General features: G+C 46.6%; 1 protein-coding gene across 8 annotated transcripts in view; it reads left to right on the top strand.

The window, feature by feature from the left end:
* Positions 1-18,316, top strand: part of ST6GAL1 (ST6 beta-galactoside alpha-2,6-sialyltransferase 1) — a 122,219-nt gene extending 103,903 nt beyond the window's left edge. For 7 of the 8 annotated variants that reach the window (XM_021005607.2, XM_021005610.2, XM_021005612.2 and 4 more), the window contains 4 exons: positions 2,653-2,750; positions 12,171-12,272; positions 13,045-13,219; positions 15,656-18,316. In XM_021005607.2, coding sequence (XP_020861266.1) covers positions 2,653-2,750; positions 12,171-12,272; positions 13,045-13,219; positions 15,656-15,897 — 617 coding nt within the window. In that variant the 3' untranslated portion in view covers positions 15,898-18,316. The remainder of the gene's footprint in view (positions 1-2,652; positions 2,751-12,170; positions 12,273-13,044; positions 13,220-15,655) is intronic. The other variant, XM_021005608.2, reaches the window with a different exon arrangement.
* The last annotated feature ends 1,473 nt before the right edge of the window (positions 18,317-19,789 follow it).

The raw sequence follows: 19,789 nt of genomic DNA, 5'->3' as shown, positions 1-19,789 counted from the left end.
CCTTCATTTTGCAAATGAAGAAACTAAAGCCCAGAAAATGTTAAGGATTTTTCCAAGGTCAGAAATGTAGTCAGCTGAGGTTTAATTCAACAAATCCCCTGGTTATTTAGCTACTTCTCTTTCTTTTAGCCAAATAGAATACTTCCTCATAAGAATCAAAAAAACAGGAAGAACCTTCAGCAGAACTAACCAACATGTCAAAAAATATTGCACTGTAGGCACTATTCCACAGCCATAGCCCCCCTACCTCTGCAGAGACCTGTCCCTTCACTGGGGACAAGCTGGTCATTATCAAGGTTGCTATGTTCCATTTCCCTTGTTTCGATGCTATTATCCTTTCTATTTGACCACTGTTGCCATTACATGTATGTTGTTTCCCTGGTTCTGCTCACTTCACTTTGCCTCTGTTCCTTTTTTTTAACGTTTAATTTGTATTTTCTCTCAATTACATGTAAACACAGTTTTTAACATTCATTTAAAAAATTTGAGTTCTGCCTTTTTTTCCCTTCCTTCCTAATCCCCCTCTTTGAAAAGGCAAGCGGTCTGATATGGATTATACATGATCAGTCATGCAGAACATCTCCATGTCAGCCATGTTGCAAAAGAAAACACAAACAAAAGCCATGACAAAAACGGACGGATAAAGAATAATAAAGGAAGTGAAAAAGCCGGCTTCCGCCTGCGTGCAGACGCCGCGAGCGCCTTCCCTGGGGGCGGCAGCGTCTCTCCTCACGAGTCTTTTGGAGTTGTCTTGGGTCGTTGTGCTGCTGGGAAGAGCTAAGTCATCCACAGTTGTTCCTCATGCAGGACGGCTGTTACCGTGTGCAATGTTCTCCTGGCTCTGCTCACTTTGTGTCAGTTCGTGTAAGTCTGCCCAGGTCTTTCTGAAAGCACCCTGCTCCTCATTTCTTAGAGCACGAGAGTATTCCATCACAGTCATGCACCGTGACTTATTCGGCCATTCTCCCGTTGATGGGCATCCCCTCAGTTTCCAGTTCTTTGCCATCACAGAAAGAGCTTCTGGGAATATCTTTGTGCATGAAGCTTCTTTTCCTCTTTTCTTTAATCTCCTTGGGATGTAGATCTGGTAGGAGTGTTGCTGCTAGGTCCAAGGATATGGAGTTTTGTAGACCGTTAGGCGTAATTCCACATTGCTCTCCAAAATGGTTGGATCAGTTCACAACTCCACGAACAGTGCATTAGTGTCCCTATTTTTCCACATCCCCTCCAATATTTATTTTCCTTTCCTATCAGATCAGCCAACCTGATAGATGTGAGGTGGTACCTTGGAGCTGTTTTAATTTGCATTTCTCTAGTCAGTAGTGATTTTTAGAGCATTTTTATATGACTATAGATAGCTTTGATTTCTTCATCTGAAAACTGCCTGTTTATATCCTTTGACCATTTATCCATTGGGGAATGACCAATTTATCAAATGGGGAATCAGTTGGGGAATTCTCCAATCAAGTGGGGAATAAGAATCATGTTCTTATAAACTTGACTCAGTTCTCTATATATTTGAGAAATGAGACCTTTATCAGAGAAACTTGCTGTAAATATTTTTTCTTGGTTTCCTGCTTTCCTCTCAATCTCGGCTGCATTGACTTTGCACAAAACCTTTTTAATTTTATCCAATCAGTATCATACCTTTTATACCCCATAATGTTCTCTGTCTCTTGTTCAGTCATAAATTCTTCCCATATCCATAAATCTGACAGGTAAAATAGTCCATGCTCCCTTAATTTGCTTATGATAGCGCCCCTCATATCTAAATCATGTACTCATTTGGACCTTATCTCAGTATACAGTGTGACATATTGGTCTCTACTTAATTTCTGCCAAACTGCTTTCCAATTTCCCCCACAATTTTTGTCAAATAGTGATTTTTTTTTTGTCCCAGAATCTTGGATCTTTGGGTTTGTCATGGATTACTATGGTCTTTTACTACTTTGTATTATGTCCCTAATCTATTGCACTGATCCACCACTCTATTTCTTAGCCAGTACCAAATTGTTTTGATGATTCCTGCTTCATAACACAGCTTGAGATCTGGTATAGCTAAGCCACCTTCCTTTACCGCCTCTATTCTTATGAGTCTTCCCATGCTACTCTCTATCATTCTAATTAACTAATTATTTTTAAATGGCGGTGGTCCCTTAATTTTCACTGAATTAAGGAATAGCTTTCTTAAAAAAACAAACCACTGAGGAACCAGAGAACCTGTTTTTCAGCTCTGAGATGATGGGGTGGAGTCAGTGGTTCTGAGTTTCAGTCCTTGCTTTGACTCGAGCCAGGTGTCTGTGGATAAATCATCTGGGCTCTCTGGCTCTCAGTTTGTTCATCTATAGAATGGGGGGGGTTGGGTGGACTAAAGGAATCTGGAAGTCCCTTTCAGCTCTAAACCACTTCAGGTTTTTGGCCTTGGTCTCCTCTGAAACGAGGAAGCTGGGCTAGGTGGCACCTTTGGTAACCTTCTGTCATTAATGTTCTGTGGTGTTGGGATCTTTAGACAGCTTTAGTGGTTGTCATCATGGCAGCACAGTGGAAAACCGCTGTCACCTCTCCGTTTCGCCATGGTCTCCTCTGTCCTGGCTCCATTTCTCTGTCTCTTAGCTCACTCAACTGTCTCTTCCATATTCCTATGATTTACAGATAGTCATGATGCTGTCATGAGGTTTAATGGGGCACCCACAAGAAAATTTGAACAGGATGTAGGACAGAAGACGACCTTTCGCCTGGTCAACTCTCAGGTAAGACAGCTTGGTGTGGAAAAAAGAGAAAGTTGTCAGCTCAGGCTGGCCAGGGTGTTGAGTCTGTGGTTATCACATTCGTGGCATCTCCTTCGAGTGGCATAATAACTTAATCAGTCTAGCTTATATAATATTAGAATTTAATTAGTATTGTTTAAAAATCACCTGAAGAACACTTTGGGGGGGAAATGGTTTTGGAACATTGTGGATTTTTTTTTTTAAAGTTAATTCTGTTTAAAAAAATATTAAATTTTCACTGCTACCCTTTAAATGTCACCCAATATGTCAGTCAATATTTAATCAATCAACAAACATTTATTAAGCTCCTACTATGCAAGACACTATACTCTGAGAGCAGAGTTTTTGCCTTTCTTTATATCCCCAGTGTTTAACACGTTGCTTGGCAGTAAGCAGGTGCCTAGTACACATTTATTAAATGATTGGGTGCTATTCTGTGATATGGACATGAGAGGAGATGTGTAGCAATAGCTAACATTTATTTAGCTGTAAAGGTTTGCAGAGAACTTTTATTTACCTTGTCTCATCTGAGATTCACAATGACCTTTCTGTAGTCCTGTTTCCAGCACCTTCTGGATGCACAGTAGGTGTGTAATAAATGCTTTTCCTTCCTTCCTTCCCTCCTTCCTTCCCTTCTCTCCTCTCTTTCTCTCTCTCTTTTCTTTCTTTCTCTCTCTTTTCTTTCTCTCCTTCCTTCCTTCCTTCCTTCCTTCCTTCCTTCCTTCCTTCCTTCCTTCCTTCCTTCCTTCCTTCCTTCCTTCCTTCCTTCCTTCCTTCCTCCTTCCTTCCTTCCTTCCTCTCTCTCTCTCTCTCTCTCTCTCTCTCTCTCTCTCTCTCTCTCTCTCTCTCTCTCTTTCTTTCTTTCTTTCTTTCTTTCTTTCCTTCTTTCCTTCTTTCCTCCTTTCTTCTCACACAAGGGAGCTGCCCAGTATGGGCAGATCTCAGGGAAGGCATCATGGAGGAGGTCACATCATAAAGCTAGAAGAGATTTTAGAGAATATGAGAATGTACTCATGTATACTCAGAAAACATTCGATATTTAGAGAATAGCTCCCTTAGGAAGTATGATCTCCTCGAAGCACATTCAGCATGTTGTAGGGGTCTTGAATGCCAACCTAAGGTCTAAAGACTATAAACCCATCAAGGTGTGGCACTATTTTACCTTTGGCTTTGTGTGTCCAGAAACTAGCCCCACACCCTGACACAGAGAAGGGGCTTAACAGATGCTTACTGATTGATTGATTGCTACTTCTCATCTTTTTTCATTTCCCAGATACTTAAATGGTCTCTCAGCCAAATAGCTGAAAGGAACCACCAGAAATTAAGCAGCCCAGTCTCTGACTCCATGTGGCTGGTTTTTAAATAGCCCAGAGAGCTGATTTTCCTTCTTCTTTTAGAGGTCCATCACAACGGACCATCTGTATTGTCTCTGGCAACTTGTCAGAGTGTTTAGCCATCCTTAATTTGAGAGGGTACTACCCATCATTCAGCACGGATTAAGTGCTTACTGGACACCAGGCTACTTGCTATATGCTGGGGATAGAACTTTACACAGAGCACCAGCGAGTGTTTAGTAAGCACCTACTGTGTACCAGGCACTGTTTGTCCCTGGGGATACAAAGACCAAGTGAAACAGCCCCAGCCTTCAAGGAGCCTCCAGTTCTATCCGCATCTTCACTTATGGAGCTGAGAGGCGTTTTCCTTGCCTTCTGGTGCAAGCAAGTCACATGGATGGTCAGCTTGGAGAGAGCGGCTTTCTGAGATTCCGTCTGTTCTAGCAAGGAAAAGCAAACAGCTTTGTTCCCAGCAGGGAGCCAGGCTCACTTCTGAGAAAAGAGTGAACACAGTAGTAGGGAGGTTCCCTGTGACTGCTGCCTTGGCTACGAATGACCCCACTGTTAACTGCCCTGAATCTTTTCTTGGAAAAATCTTTCCTACCCGTATCAACCCATGAGAACTAACTAACTCCTCTCTCTCTCCCTCTCTCTTCCTCCCTCCCCCCCTTCATCTCCCTCTCTTCCCTCTTCCTCTTTTTGTTTCTCCCTCCCTCCTCCTTCTTCTCTGTATCTCTCTCTCTCTCCCTCCCTCCCCCCTCTCCCTCTCCCTCTTCCTCTCCCTCTCCTCCATCCCTTCTCCACCCACTCTTTCTCCCTCTCCGTCCTCCCTCTGTCTTTCCATCTCTCCTTCCCTTCTCCTATTCCGTGGCTTGTCTGTTTCTTACGAGGCTGTTAATCTCAGACACCCATATCACATCCTTTCCACAGTTGTCCTGAATGTTCTTTTTAATAGATTTTGATGAATTTTAAAGAATGACCTAGATTTCTTCCTGCCCCTCTCCCCTCTCCATTTCTTCCCTTCTGGCCCTTCTACCACATGTAATCTTCCTGGTTGTATCTGCTTCACTCTGCATCAGCTCACATGACTTCCCACACTTGTCCTTTTTCCTGAAGTTTCTTGTGATTCAGGAACATGAGATATTTATTTTTATGAGATTCCAACTCAAGTCAGCAAGTATTCATGGAGTCCTGTGTACCTTCAGTCTATACCACTCCTCCATCTCCCAGTTACACTAAGCTGTGATTTTTGACCCGACAGAAAATTAGCTCTTCCATTTCCTCCAATAGGGGCAGCTTGGGGGCTCCACAGCACACAGAGTCAGGAAGACCTCAGACACTAGTGTGACTTTGGGCAAGCCACTTAACCCTGTTTGCCTCAGTTTCCTCATCTGTAAAGTAAGCTGGAGAAGCAACCGGCAAACCGCTCCGGTATCTCTGCCAACAAAACCCCAAATGGGGTCACGAGGAGTTGAACATGACTGAAACAACTGAACAACAAATTCCCTCAATAGAATTTGCATCTTTAAATGATGCAATTGTGATAATTCTAGGAAGAAGTCGAGTTAATTACGTCTAGGAAGTATGTGCTGAGGTCCCCCGAGTGCCCAGCCTTGTTCTGGTCACTGTGGGGAAGGCAAGGGAAGAGAAAGACCCGGTCTCTGAGGTCAGGCAGTCAGAAATCTGATAGGGAGGAGGAGACCCCGGGGAATGATCAGAGAACACTAGGAAAGGCTCAGGACCTCCAGCTGGGACCGCCCAGATGCATGAAAGCACGGTGGCTGAGCGTGGCCTCGAGATGCCTAAACAAGCCAGGGCACAATTCCCTGAGGCTCTGAGTCAGAAATTTGCTTCATTTCTATCTGAAGGCTTTTGGGGCTGAGCTCCAGAAATGACAGAGGCCATTAGCCCAGACTGTCACAACATCATAGGATGATAGAGCGAGAAGGAAACTGAGAAGTCATCTGGACCTGCTCCCCTTTCTTTGTACAGAAGGGGCCGAGTCGAGATTAGAATCCAGATCTCCTGACCCTCTTGTTCGGCACTAATGTTCTGTTCTCCAAGGGCCCGGATTATGATGAGAATACAGGTTTCCGTTCAAGTATGAAGCGCTCCCCCACCCCCACTGCCATATCAGGCTTCATTTGCCCTTATTGGTTGCTACAAAGTCTGGGGCTCAGGAGCGATTTTATTTCTTCCTTTTTTTTATTATTTTAATTTTATTAATATCTTGTTTTTGCATAGCCTTCATTTCTGAATACATTCTTTTCCCTCTCCTACCTGAAGGGCCATCTGTTATTACAAAGAATTTTTAAAAAGAAAAAAAAAGTTCAAAAAAGCTAACCAAAACAAATACTGAGTCTGACAGCGTATGAAGTGTTTCCCACCCATGGTACCTCACCTCAACAAAGAAAGGAAAGAGGTTCATATTCTCATCTCTTCTTCAGTCAGTTAGAAAACGTTATTTTTTTAACATTTTAATTTATTTTTTTGTTTTTGACATTCTTTTAAAGTTTTAGTTCCAGATTCTCGCCCTACTTCTCCCTCCTCCTCTTCCACCCACTGAGAAGGCAATCAATGCAATATCAATCGTACGTGTGAAATCATGCAAAACGTATTTCCATATTAGCCACGTTTTTTAAAAGCAAGAAAGATAAAGTGATAAAATTATACTTCGGTTTGCACTCAGAGGTCATCAGTTCTCTTTCTGGAGGTGGATAGCATGTTTTCATCATGAGTCCTTTAATCGGTCAACATTTTAAAAGCACCTACTCCGTGCCAGGCACTGTGCTAAGTTCTGGGAACATGATCGTTTCCATAGCACCCCCCCCATTTATGTTGTAGTTATTTCATATATTGTTTTCTTTGTTTTACTTATCTTGCTTCCTATCAGTTCGTGCAAATCTTTTTATGCTTCTCTGAAATCTTCACACCAGTTGTTCTTACAGCATGGTAACCTTCAGTGTATTACACTGTATTCATGTACTGCAGTCTCACCAGCCCCAAGTCGATGGACATGCGCTTTGTTTCCAGTTCTTTGCTGTGACAAACAGCGTCAGAAGCCATTTTTGGCATCCCAGAAGCCCCTCAGCCTTCTTCACTCCTTAAGATCTGTGAAACTTGTGGAGTGAAACCAGGGTTCCTGATGGTTTAATTTCAGCCAGGGAGCTTTTACTGAGCAGCTGTTTGCTTATGCTGTCGGCTGGACAAGAAAAGGAAACATGGACCTTGAGCTCAGGAAACTAATCCATAGTCTGGCTGGGGAGCCAAGACATGGGGGCCAGTGAAATACGGAGAGTAGATGTGGACTCCGCTAAGGCATGTGGTATAGACAGCAGGGCTGCGGAGCTCACTGGGATGCAGTGCCTCCTGAAGCTCAGGAGTGGAGCCAGGGCTGACCATTGTCAGATTGTGGCTGCCTGCCCCATGTGCTTCCTTAGGATCTCAGGGCAGCTGCTGACATGTAAGATGCCTGGTGGGTGTTTGAAGTTATAGATTGGGCAGAGATGTTTGAGTTCATTTAGTCTGACAGCCTTCTCCTGCCCTTGATAAAGCATGGGGCCAACTCATGAGGCTCTGAGAGGCGGTGGATGCAAGAGGGCCTGGGTTCGAATCCTAGCTCTACCACTTACTGTTTGTATGACTTTGGGCTGATCTCTTAAGCTCTCTGGGCCTCACTCCTCGTTGGAAAATTGAGGGAGTCAGAACAGACAGTCTTGAGCATCCCTTTCAGCTCTAGAATTATGAACCTTTCCTGATCCTTTCATGTCTCCTCTAAAATTATCTTTGTGTTTAAAAATATGCTAGTATATGGATTCAAGGCAGGAACAGGCTCATTTTTGTCTTTGCGGCCCCAGAACCTAGCTTGTGCCTAGGACCCAAAGGCACTCTTCAGATCCCTCCATCCCTCTCAGTGTTCTTTATTAGGCAGGGAGCTTCATGTCCCTGGAAGCGTTGGAGCAGAGCTGACTGGCTTGGGAGGGGATTGCTACATTTGGTGAAAGGTTGGACCAGACAGCAGAGGCCCCTTCCTTGTCTGGGATTCTGGGGTTTTGTCCAGATCAGAAGCATCTGTGAAACTCATTTATGCTGCGGTGTTAGTGACGGCTGGTGAAAAGGTGACCAAGGAAGTGTCAGTAGTTTTGTGGCCACATGCCTGATGTCCCATCTGTACAAAATTTTCCATCTCTAAACCCTCCCAGGAATATTTGCCTGGAAAGGGAACTACTTAATCCAAATGAATGAAACTATAATGGTGGATTTCCAGGCACTTGGTCAGGCCAGTAGAACAGGGGCCCTTATAATCACTTCACGTAAGCAGCCACCCAGTCTGCCCAGAGCCAAGGCCAGTCTGGTGCTAAGAATAAGCTCCTTGGGGCCTTCAGAGACTGCTTCTGTTCCAGTGCCTGGAACCTTGCCAGCTGAGTGTGGGCATCTCAGTGCCTGCTTGGTGATTAATGAACAAAAGCATTACAGGCTCTTCCTCATTCGACTTCATGAGAGGCAGTGTGGGGGAAAACATGCTGCAGTCTCACACTTTGGGTTCTGTCCTGCCTCAGGCACTCCTAGCTCAGAGACCAGGCGAGTCACTAGATTTCTCTGAGCCTCAGTTTCCTTATCCATAAAATGGGGCTGACAGTACACTCCAGCTCGTGGCATCGTGCTTTGTCAACCCTGACACGCTCAGTTAAGTTGTGATGCCAAGGAGTCAGGCCATTTTGGATTAGTGTTCACTCCTCCTTATTTTTAGTTCCCTTTCCTTTAGCATTCCTGGAAGCTACCCTCCCTCTGGCTCCATTCATGATCTAAAACAGTAAGGCTCCCAGACTAAGATGCAGTGAGGTGGTCGGGGGAAGCTGAACAGGGCCTCCACAACGGAACCTGCCTGGGAGGGCAGGCGTTCACTAACCTAGCTCCCCTCTGTCATCCTTACCTCCAGCACCTGGCCTACAAAGCCTTTCGCAGCCTGCACCTGGTCTGCCTTACTAACCTTGTTACACAAAACTCCCCTTCCTGGGCGTGGTGGTCCAACCACAGGGACCCGATTACTGTCCCTCATACCCAGCGCTCCATTTCCTATCTCTTTACCTTTATACCAGCCATCATGCATGCCGGGAATGGACTGTCTCCCCACCTCTGCCCAGTGGAATACTTATTTTTCATCAAGGTTCAGCATGAGTTCTATCCTTTCCTCCTTGCCCCTCCCCACCAATATGCTATTAGTGCCTCATTCCCCTAACCCCAAACGATCTTGCATCTATTTACACCATCAAGTATATATGTAGATGTACTGCCTCCCCCACCCCCTAAAATAAGCCCCTTGGAGGTAAGGACTGTGGTATGTCTAGCATCCACCACAGTGCTTCCCCATAGTAGATACTTACTATGACAATTGTTGATTGATTAAACATTTCCAAGGAGGGGACAGGACAGCCAGGTGGCAGAGTGAGTGGATACAGAGCTGGGCCTGGAGTCAGGAAGACCTGATTTCAAATCCGGCCTCAAACACTGCTGTGTGACCCTGGGTAAGTCACTTCACCCTGTTTGCCTCAGTTTCCTCATCTGTAACATGAGCTGGAGAAGGAAACGGCAAACCGCTGCAGTATCTTTGCCAAGAAAACCCCAAACGGGGTCACAGAGAGTGGGACAGGACTGAAGATGACTGAACAGCAACGAAGAGGGGACGTTCTTTTTACGTGGAATGATCTTCTCAGTTTGGTATAGGAGTTTCCCCAGTGTTTTCATATCCAGTATTTCATTTCCGCTTTATAATAACACTTTTAATTTTTGTATTATGTTTACCTATTAAAATTGTGTATAATTATAAAAGTATGCATCTTTCAAAGATATATTTTGTTGATGGCTTTTAAAATACATCCTAGTCCCTTCTCAGCCCCTCCAGATCGAATCCTTCCAATTAGGCAAAAACCGTCCTCCTCAGAGCCTTGCTTGGCAGTGTGTGCTCTGACGGTGGGGGGAGGGGACGGGGAGGGGGAGGCGGAGGCGGTAACCTTTGGTGCCTTTTCCTGAAGACCCAAACTAGTTTTTTTCCGTTACTCAGAGTTCAACTTCTTGGAGTCATCTTTCTGTCCACACCAGCTCTGTTTCTGCCCACCACAGTCTTTTCAGTATCGGAATCTATTCCATTTGATAACAATCTTTTCTTGTGCTTTCATGTGAACCGCTCCCATATATGATGCATAGAGGAGGGCACCGATCACATGCATCTGTAAAATGGGAGAGTGGGGGTCCCTGGCCTCTGAGATCCCTCGCAGCTGTGTGCCACTATCCATGCTGCTTCTCCCCCTCGAGATCGGTTCAGAGCTCGGGGATGCAAAAACACCACCAAGTTAGACGGAGAATAGCTGTGAGCCCAAAGGATTTTTCTAAAGGAGAGAGAATATGACAAAACCAACCCCATGTTAAAATGTGTGGTAAAAGAGGGCTCCCTTCCCTCCTCAGTGAACAAGGAAGGCCCCATGCGCCTGAGCCTGAGGCACCTAGAAAATGTCCTGCCAGAAGAAGAGCGACAGAAGGGGGTGGGAGAAGCATGGCTGAAAATGAGCAGAAGAGAAGGAATTTCGGAGGAAAACTCAAGCAAGCCGGGCAGCTTTGAATGGAACATGGGGAGTTAATTAAATGCTTTAAAAAAAAAAAAGCAGGTTGTATGTCATAGAGATTTGTACTTGGCCACAGAATTCTTATTTTCAGTTCTATATTAAACGTGGAAATCTTCGTTATTTTGGTTGGCCACTAAATTTAGAATAAAAAGATTCAAGCTAAAGATAGAAAAAGCATTTAACTATAAAACATATAGTATGTCATAATTATATAGCATATAATACATTCTATAATACAATTCCATAAAAATAGAAAAAATGGTCACTTAAGCTACAAAATAGACAAAAAATATGCTTCCAGCTACAGAATAGAAAGCAAAGAAGGAAGTGGGTGCTTTGGGGAGGTGATGGGTTCACCCTCCTTGGGGCACACCGAGCAAGGCCCAGATGGCCAGCAAAGCAGGTGCGGCAGTGGGCGGGAGGCCTCTCAGGTCGACCGGATGGTGGCCATCTTTTTGCCTTCACTGTCTGATTCTGTGAAACCGTTCAGCCCAGCCCGGGAATGAGAAAGCAGAGTTCTTCAGAGGAAGTGGCATGTGTTATTAAGAGGAAGTGGCATGTGTTGGTCGCCTTGGCGGAGCCAGAATTGTTTTTACCCTCTGCCACATGATGAAAAAGCATCGAGCATGTCCTTCCCCTCCCCTCTTTCAGTGAAGTGACAGCGCTGCCTATTTTTAAAAGGATACAAGTAAACACCTGTGGAAAACCATTCAGATTGTTCTGTCCAGCCAAGTAGCTCCTAACCCATTCACACGTTCTTATATTTTTTGTTTCTGTGAAGAGTTATTTTTACAGAACAAGGACAGAGCAAGTCAGTAATGTACGTTGCCCAAGGTGGCTCAGGGTGGGGTGGGGAAAGAAGCTATGCTGTGTGCTGGGAGTCCTTAACATTCTTTGTGCCATTGACTCTTTGGCAGCCAAGGGACCCCAACATTTTTAAAGGCTTAAAATATGCAGGATTGCAAAGGTTATATCAAAAGACAGTTATCAAAACTTTTTTTAAAGTTCATGGATCCCAGGTTATGAACCCCTGCTCCATGTGAAGAGGCGTCTAAATAGTTAATGGTCTGGGAGTTTTTAACCCTCTTGCTACCATATGCTGCTGGGACACCTGGGAGTGTTAATAACTGGCGGTTCATTCATTTATGTTGTTCAGTTTTTTGGCCGCGTCTGGCTCGTCATGACCCCATTTGGGACTTTATGGTAAAGATATGGAGTGGGGTTTTGTCATTTCCTTCTCCAGCTCATTTTACAGATAAGGAACTGAGGCAGACAGGGTGAAGTGACTTGCCCAAGATCACACAGCTAGTAAGTGTCTGGGGCCAGATTTGAACTCAGGAAGATGAGCCTTCCTGCCTCCAGGCCTGAGGCTCTGTGTACTGTGGCGCCCCCCAACTGCCCTTGTGCACACCCCTAATGCCGGTATCTTCTCTTGTCTCTCATCACAGTTGGTAACTTCAGCCAGGCACAACTTTCTTCAGGACAGTTTGTATAAAGAAGGAATCTTAATTGTGTGGGACCCCTCTCCATACCATTCTGAGATCCCAGAGGTAAGTGGGAATTCTCGAGCAGAGGGTGATCAGAATGGTGAGGACGCTGTTGAATACACTGACATCAGATCGACTGAAGGAACTGGGAAGAGCGGAGAGGATGTATGGGAATGGGCTACCTGTCTCTTAAAGACTCTTACGTACCCCACCAGGGCAGTCATAAGGAAGAGGGATTAAGCTTGTTTTGCTTGGCCCCAGAGGACTGCGCAGGGGGAGGGAGGGAGCTGTCCAGAAACGGAGTGGTGTTCTTGCAGTTTAGTGGGTTCCCTCTCGCTGGAAAGTTGTCCCAAGCCAGTCCTTTAGCACTGACATTCCATTATGGTTTACAGTGACCACTAAAGTGTTACAGCCATGTTAGCTGTCCCCAGGTGTGGAAGGGCATGTGCCACTAAAAGAAATTCCAAGATCATCATAATGGAGCTAGAAGTGGATGGGACCTCGCAGGCCATCTAGTCCAACGGATAAAGAAACTGAGGTCCAGGAGAATGAGGTGACTTAGGATCCTGGCTCTAGAGCTGGAAGAGACCAATCCTCCCATCTTACAGAGGAGGAAACTGAGGCCTGGGAGATGACGTGTCTTGCCACAGGAAGCATGTGGAATAGCCAGGATTCAGTTGACGTACATTTATTAAGGGCCAGGCGCCGTGCTGAGGGGTAGTGACACAAAGACAGATTTCCAACAGTGCCTGTCCTTAAGGAGCTTACATTCTAACTGGGGAGACAGCGCACTCACACGTGGGTATAGATATCAGACGAGTGTTTTCTTTTTCAGTGGTACAAGAAACCTGACTACGATTTCTTTCAAAAGTACAAGCAATATCGCAAAGAGAACCCCCGCCAGCCCTTTTATATCCTCAACCCCAAGATGCCATGGGAGCTTTGGGACATCCTTCAGGAGAATTCCCCGGAGGATATTCAACCAAATCCCCCATCCTCAGGCATGCTTGGTGAGTCATTGCCGAGAGGTAGCTGGGCCTTGGTTTACCACGGTGTTGGATTCTGGGTCCACATATTCACCGAGCACCTAATACGGCCAATATACTATGCTAGGTGCTTTGGGGGAGGGGGGAATGTGGTCGGTTAACCGATCGATAAGCATTTGTTAAGCCCTTACTATGGGCCAGGCCTTAGGCTTGGTGCTAGGGATACAAAACAAAAGAATCGAATAGTTTCTGTCCTCAGAGAGCTTACTCCATGGTGCTCGTAGGCTAGCAGTGAGTAAGATTCCAGTAACTAGTCTGCAGTTTAATGTAAGATAAGCCCTGCATGGAGCAGACAGAGTGCCCGCCTTGGAGTCAGGAAGGCATCGGTGCAAACCCTGCCTTAGGCACAGAATGACCATCGTCCTGGGCAGTTCACAGCCTCCGAGTCCCTAAGAGAGGCACCCGTTTGGGCTGGCATTTACTGAGCCCCCATAATGTATCTGGGGGGCCTGGTATCAGGGACAAAAAGGTAGAAATGAAACTCTCCCTGGGAAGGGCGGATGGGTGCTCCCCTCTGGGGGAGGGTCTTAAAGGCTGAGCAGAATTTTGAGCAGCAGGGAAGAGGAGCAGGCGTCCCAGAAAGAGGAGGTCGAAGGCATGGGAAAGCTTCACAGTGAGTTTGGGAACAGCCGTCATGGGATCAGATGCTGGAAGGAATCTTGGAATCTATCCCCTCGTTTTACAGAGAGGGAAGGTGAGGTCCATGGGGTTTTAGACCTAGAACGGGAAGGGGCTTCAGAGACCATCTGTTTGACAGGGGCAGAAAGCGAGGTCTGGAGATGAGGAGGCTTGCTCTGTGGCACAAAGGGAGGGAGTAGTGAAGGCTAGATTCACACCCAGGTCCTCCGGTCATAAACCCAGCGCTTTTTCCACCATCCCACAATGCCCACCAAGATGTGTCGAGTTTGGACAAAGAGGAGGCCATGGGGAGCCGTGAAAGCCAGAGTCTTGAATGTACTCTTGGGTGCCAAATCTGTCCCACCTCCCCCTTTGCCCACATGGTCCTCCTCTTCTTTTCTGATGCCTCAGATTCTCCTAAAAATTGGACCGATTTCCCTAGGCAGCATGTTTGATTCTAGGAGAATTCTTGAGAGCAATTGGGGTCACACCCATGGTAGTTTTCTTAATGCTCTGGTGTGTGGACTTCTGGCCATCCTTGGGGGTAGTTTGGGCTGGGAGCAGTCAGGAATTTACCCTCAGATCTTAGGAATGCAGCTGGTCCATCAATCCCTAGGAATCAGGTCCCGTATTGGGCATGCTGGTGGAGACCAGAGCAAAGAGCTGAGTCCGAGGAATTCCAGGCACTTTGTGCTCCACTCCTTACTGTCTTCCCTGTCGCGGTCCTCTCTGCTCTTTTCAGCACTGGCACACTCTTCCTCTTCACTGCTTCCTGCCCTTCAGGCTTCAGATGCTCTTGGAGCTCCCGTCTCTTGAAAAAACCATCCCCTAATTCTGCCATCCTAGTCCAGGCACTGCCCGATCTCTGCCCTTCCTTTCACTGCCTGGCAGAGTGGTTAACACACTGGACATGGAGTCAGGAAGGCCTGGGTTTGAATCCTGCCATAGAATCCTACTAGCTGTGTCACCTTAGGCAGGTGGCTTCACCACCCTGCTCTTCAGTTTCGTCCTCTGTGAAATGAGAGAGATTGGATTAGACAGATTCTGAGGTTCTTCCTCTCTAGCTCCTAGGAGCCTCTGTCTCTAAATTCAGTGTTCTTTCTACCATGTCATACTATTTTTCTATGATGGGGGATTAACTTTTTAACATATTATCTCCCTCTCCCTCCCTCTCTCCCTCCCCCCTCCCTTTCCCCCTCTCCCCCCCTTTCCCTCCCTTTCCCTCCCTCCCTCTCTCCCTCTCCCCCTTTCCCTCTCCCCCTTTCCCTCCCTTTCCCTCCCTCCCTGTGTCCCTCTCCCCCCCTTTCCCTCCCTTTCCCTCCCTCCCTGTGTCCCTCTCCCCCCCTTTCCCTCCCTTTCTCTCCCTCCCTGTGTCCCTCTCCCCCCCTTTCCCTCCCTTTCCCTCCCTCCCTGTGTCCCTCTCCCCCTTTCCCTCCCTCCCTGTGTCCCTCTCCCCCCTTTCCCTCCCTTTCCCTCCCCCTGTGTCCCTCTCCCTCCCTTTCCCTCCCTCCCTGTGTCCCTCTCCCCCCCTTTCCCTCCCTCCCTGTGTCCCTCTCCCCCCTTTCCCCTCTCCCCCCTTTCCCCCCTTTCCCTCCCTCCCTGTGTCCCTCTCCCCTCCTTTCCCTCCCTCCCCTCCTCTCCCTCCCTTTCCCCCTCTCCCCTTCCTTTCCCTCCCTCCCTCTCCCTCCCTTTCCCCTCTCCCCCCCTCCCCCCTCTCCCCCCTTTCCTTTCTTCCCTCTCCCTCCCTCCACTTCTCTCTCTCCATCTCTCTTTCTTTCTCAGGCATTGTGATCATGATGAGCCTGTGTGACAAGGTGGATGTATATGAATTTTTGCCCTCAAAGCGCAAAACAGACATTTGTTACTACTACCAGCGCTTCTTTGACAGCGCGTGCACCATGGGCGCCTACCACCCGCTGCTCTTTGAGAAAAACATGGTGAAGCACCTTAACCAAGGGGCGGATGAGGACATTTACCTGAAGGGGAAGGTGACCGTGTCTGGGTTCCGGAACGTCCGCTGCTAGCAGCTGGGCGAGGCCCCGGTCTGCTATGCCCTCCCTGCCTCTCCTACCGACCCAAAGGCCTTTTCCGAAGCACGTCGACCAGCCCAGAAGGTTCCCCTCTGCCACTCCACTGCCGGGAAGCCGTTCCCTTCATTCTGATTGCATCCTGTCGCGTCCATCATGTCCCGAGGCCGGGGAAGCTGGAGGCTGGTCAGGTCCAGCGGACTGAGGTCAGAGAAGATGGGCGCGTCCTGCCTCTGTACGCAGAGCTGAGGGTCGAACCCAGACACGCAGAGGGCTCCCTCTCCAACAGGCCTTTCCTGGGGCTTGCTGGAAGGCCAGCTTTCCTGGTTAGCTTCAGTCTCTGATGGTAGAACCAGTCCCCAGCTCCCTCCCCAAGCCGATGGCACTCGCTCTGTCTGTGGCTGATGCAGTTCATGTGGAGGAATCGTGGTGTGGGGCTTCACATTCTCAATCCTTAGCATCCTGAAGGGCTGTGTCAGACCTGACTCAGGCTAAGCGGTGCCCATCTGGCAGTGTCAAGCATTTTTTTTGGTCTCAGATGTTTTGCTTTAGGGAAGTAGGCTGCTAACAATATCATTTCCCACCCCCTCCCTAGCCCCCAAGTCTCCTGCTTTGGGGGCTGACCTCTGCTGGGCCTGGGCTGTCCTGGTGCCCAGAAGGCAGCTTCGGTACCACTTAGTCACTCTCTTTGCATGTTTCCTCTCTTGGGGCTGGGTCCCAGCTCTGCCTCTTTCTGGTTGGGGGATGTCGGGCAGATCATGGCATCTCTCTGAGCCTCAGTTTCCCCATCTGTAAAATGGGGATAATACAGCTACCTACCTCACAGGGTTGTTGTGGGGCTCCAATGAGAGACTGTCTGTGAAGTACTTAGTAACTGTAAAGTGTTCTCTGAATGTGACTGGACGTCGTGAATGGTTTGTTTTTCTGTACAGCGACTGCCCGTGTTCTCTGAAGTCTACCACTGGAGGGAAGCAGTATGTATGTTTGAATTTGAGTGTTTGGTTGACACAGAGTCATAGGAGCAAAGAAAGGACCTTGGTGACTGTCTAGTGCAGGTGTTTGAAACCCGAGGTCTGCCGATTCCCGGGGGTCCTTGGATAGATTTCCAGCGGCCCACAATCTTGGATGAGCAAAAAGCGGCATCTTTATTTTCACTAACCTCTCCTTGAAATTGTGCATTTCCTTTGATTGTGAATGTAAGCAATGAAACATCATTCTGAGAAGGGTCCACAAGCTTCATCGGACTTTCTAAGGGGTCCGTGACACACAGAAGGCAAACAATCCCTAATCTAGTCTGAACCCTCATCTTAACGGATGATTTTGGCTGAGTTCTAGAGAGGTTAAATGATTTTTCCAAGTTTATGCAGGCAGGAAATAGCAGAGTTGCAATTTGAATCCTGTTCTACTGACTTAAACCAGCTTGTTTTCCAAGACACCGCTGGTTTTTTCCTGACCACTCGCTGTGTGCCCAGCCCTATGCCAGGCTCTACTGGGTAGGAGAGAAGTGATGGGGACATGGTGACTCAACCTAGCATGAGAAAGGGAGTATAAGACACCCAGGACAACCAAAGCAAGGCAGTGAACGATTCACGCACAAGCGAGCTCGTGGAAGGGCCATTAAATGGAATTACGACAGGTAACAGACGCTCCTGGAAAAGTCCACAGGCGTGGAGAGTGGTGGAGGCAGACGACATTATGTTTGATTTCTAAGATCTCTTTCCATTCTTAAGCTTCTGATTTTATGACTCGGTCCCCCACCCCTTTAATACGCCTCCAGCTCAGATATGATACTGCTATTGAATCTGTGTCACCTTCTGGGCTTTCAGAATTTCTTAAAAAAAAAAAGGAGGGGGGAGACTCCTGAACCTTGGGAGTTCCGAGCTCTGTTCTCTTGGCAAAATTGTTCTGATATTTGATTCTGGGATACAAAAGGCAGTGAACCGAGATCATTGAGGTATTCAGTGGGGATACTGGGAATAGTAACTGTGATGGTCAGAAACCAATCTTCTATCCAAATGTTCCACTTAATTTAAGGACACTCTTGAGGCTGTAATATTTTGAAATCTGTATTCTGTATATGGAGAAATAAGGTGAAATAAGATTGAAATAGAATTACTTCAGTGTTGGTCTCCTGAGATAGTTAATGATGACTATAAGATTTCCATGACTTGGTGCTGTGGGCAGGTCTTGTGTTCAAGTAGCTTTTTGTCTTCATTCCCACGTTGAAATCTGTCATCCCGCAGCATACCTGTCTGATCCTTTCAACTAATCATATGAGCTTCTAGGGTTGGCATAGAGTTGCAATAGCAGACTCAGAGACTTCTGGGTCCCAGAAGACCTGAGAAAGCTGTGGAAATTAACTGGGAATAGCCAAAGAAATTGTACAAATTTTAATAAATTTTGTTTTGTAAAAGTTGATTCCTTTCCTTTTTTCCCAAACTTTGATATTGCCGGGATACTGGAATCTATGGATATGGGGACTTCTTCCATTTTGCAGCGGGCTGCCTGTCATGCCCAGGTTAAACATGGAGTCCTTGGTCGGGAACATAAAACCCTTCAGCATGAACGCATTTGGATGTATGCATTCATTTGGCAGTCACAGGGTGTCCCCAGAGTCTTTGAGGTTGGAAGCTTTGACGGCTTCTTAAACTTCATTTCTGTCTTTGTGTTTCTGGCACTTTGCACCGTTCCTGGCACACAGCAGGCACTCGATAAATGCTCGTCGATTGATTGATTAAGGACTGGCATTAAAGGACATTCAGCCAACTCCCTTATTTGCAGATGAGGAAACCCAGGCCTAAGCAGTCGATCAACAAGCATTTATGAGGTGCCCGCTAAGCGCCAGGTGTCGTGCTGGGTGCTGAGGTTGCAAAGGCAAAAATGAAACTACCCCTTCCCTCAAGGAGCTTCCAATCTATGAAGGAGGCAGCCGGCACACACAGAGAGGTCTGTACAAAACCCATGTAAAATCAGTGGCCCAATTCAAGATGACTTGGGGGGAGTGAGCTAAGCTCTGAAGGGAGCTGGGGCTTCTGAGGGGCGGAAGGCTTCAAGAATGAAGAAACGAATGAATGAATGAAGCCTTTATTACTCTGTTCCAGACGTGCTCCAATGCAAACTGGTAAAAATATCAATATAAAATATGCATATGATACAGATGCAAAATATACAGATGCAGACATAAAAATTGATACAAATATAAAAAATTGATAGGTTATACCCTCAGGATACATTCTAACAGGGGAGACAAAACATTGAAAAAAAGAGGAAAAGAAGTGCAGGAGAGGGAAACAAGAAGGATGATTTTGATATTATTTTGTTAACTTTAATATATGTGCGTGTATGTAGATGTGTATATGTGTGTGTGTGTGTGTGTGTGTGTGAGAGAGAGAGAGAGAGAGAGAGAGAGAGAGAGGGAGGGAGAGGGGAATGAAAAGCTTGAGAGATAGAATTTCTAGGTAATTAATCAATTTTAATTATGGCTAGAAAATAATAAATTGAGGTCAGTGGTTCTCTCAGAAACCGAAGACAAATCTCGGAGACCGTGGACTAACTAAATATCTTTGGAGAAGGGGTGTCCCTGAGGGTGGAAATCAACTCTGGTTAGCAATTAGTGAGGAGGTGGACATGTTAATGAAGAGGTGGGCAAAATTTTTTCAGCTCCTCCTGTTGGAAATGTGACCTGATCGTGAGACTCAGTTGCCTCTGGCAATCTGGACAAAAGAATCCATCTCTATCCATACCCCTCTGGTTGGTTTTCCTCTTCATAAGCTGGTTCACCCTAAATTCTAATGGAAGGTTCCAAGGACAGAGGCTTATTTCCTAAGGACAAGACCTCACCTAGACTGAGTTCTGTTCTTAAGGTCTTCTATTTGGGTGGGGTCCCACC

Source organism: Phascolarctos cinereus, unplaced genomic scaffold, assembly GCF_003287225.1.
Source record: "Phascolarctos cinereus isolate Bilbo 61053 unplaced genomic scaffold, phaCin_HiC Scaffold_5;HRSCAF=322, whole genome shotgun sequence".
Lineage (NCBI taxonomy): Eukaryota > Metazoa > Chordata > Mammalia > Diprotodontia > Phascolarctidae > Phascolarctos > Phascolarctos cinereus.
This window is presented reverse-complemented; position numbering and strand designations above follow the sequence as displayed.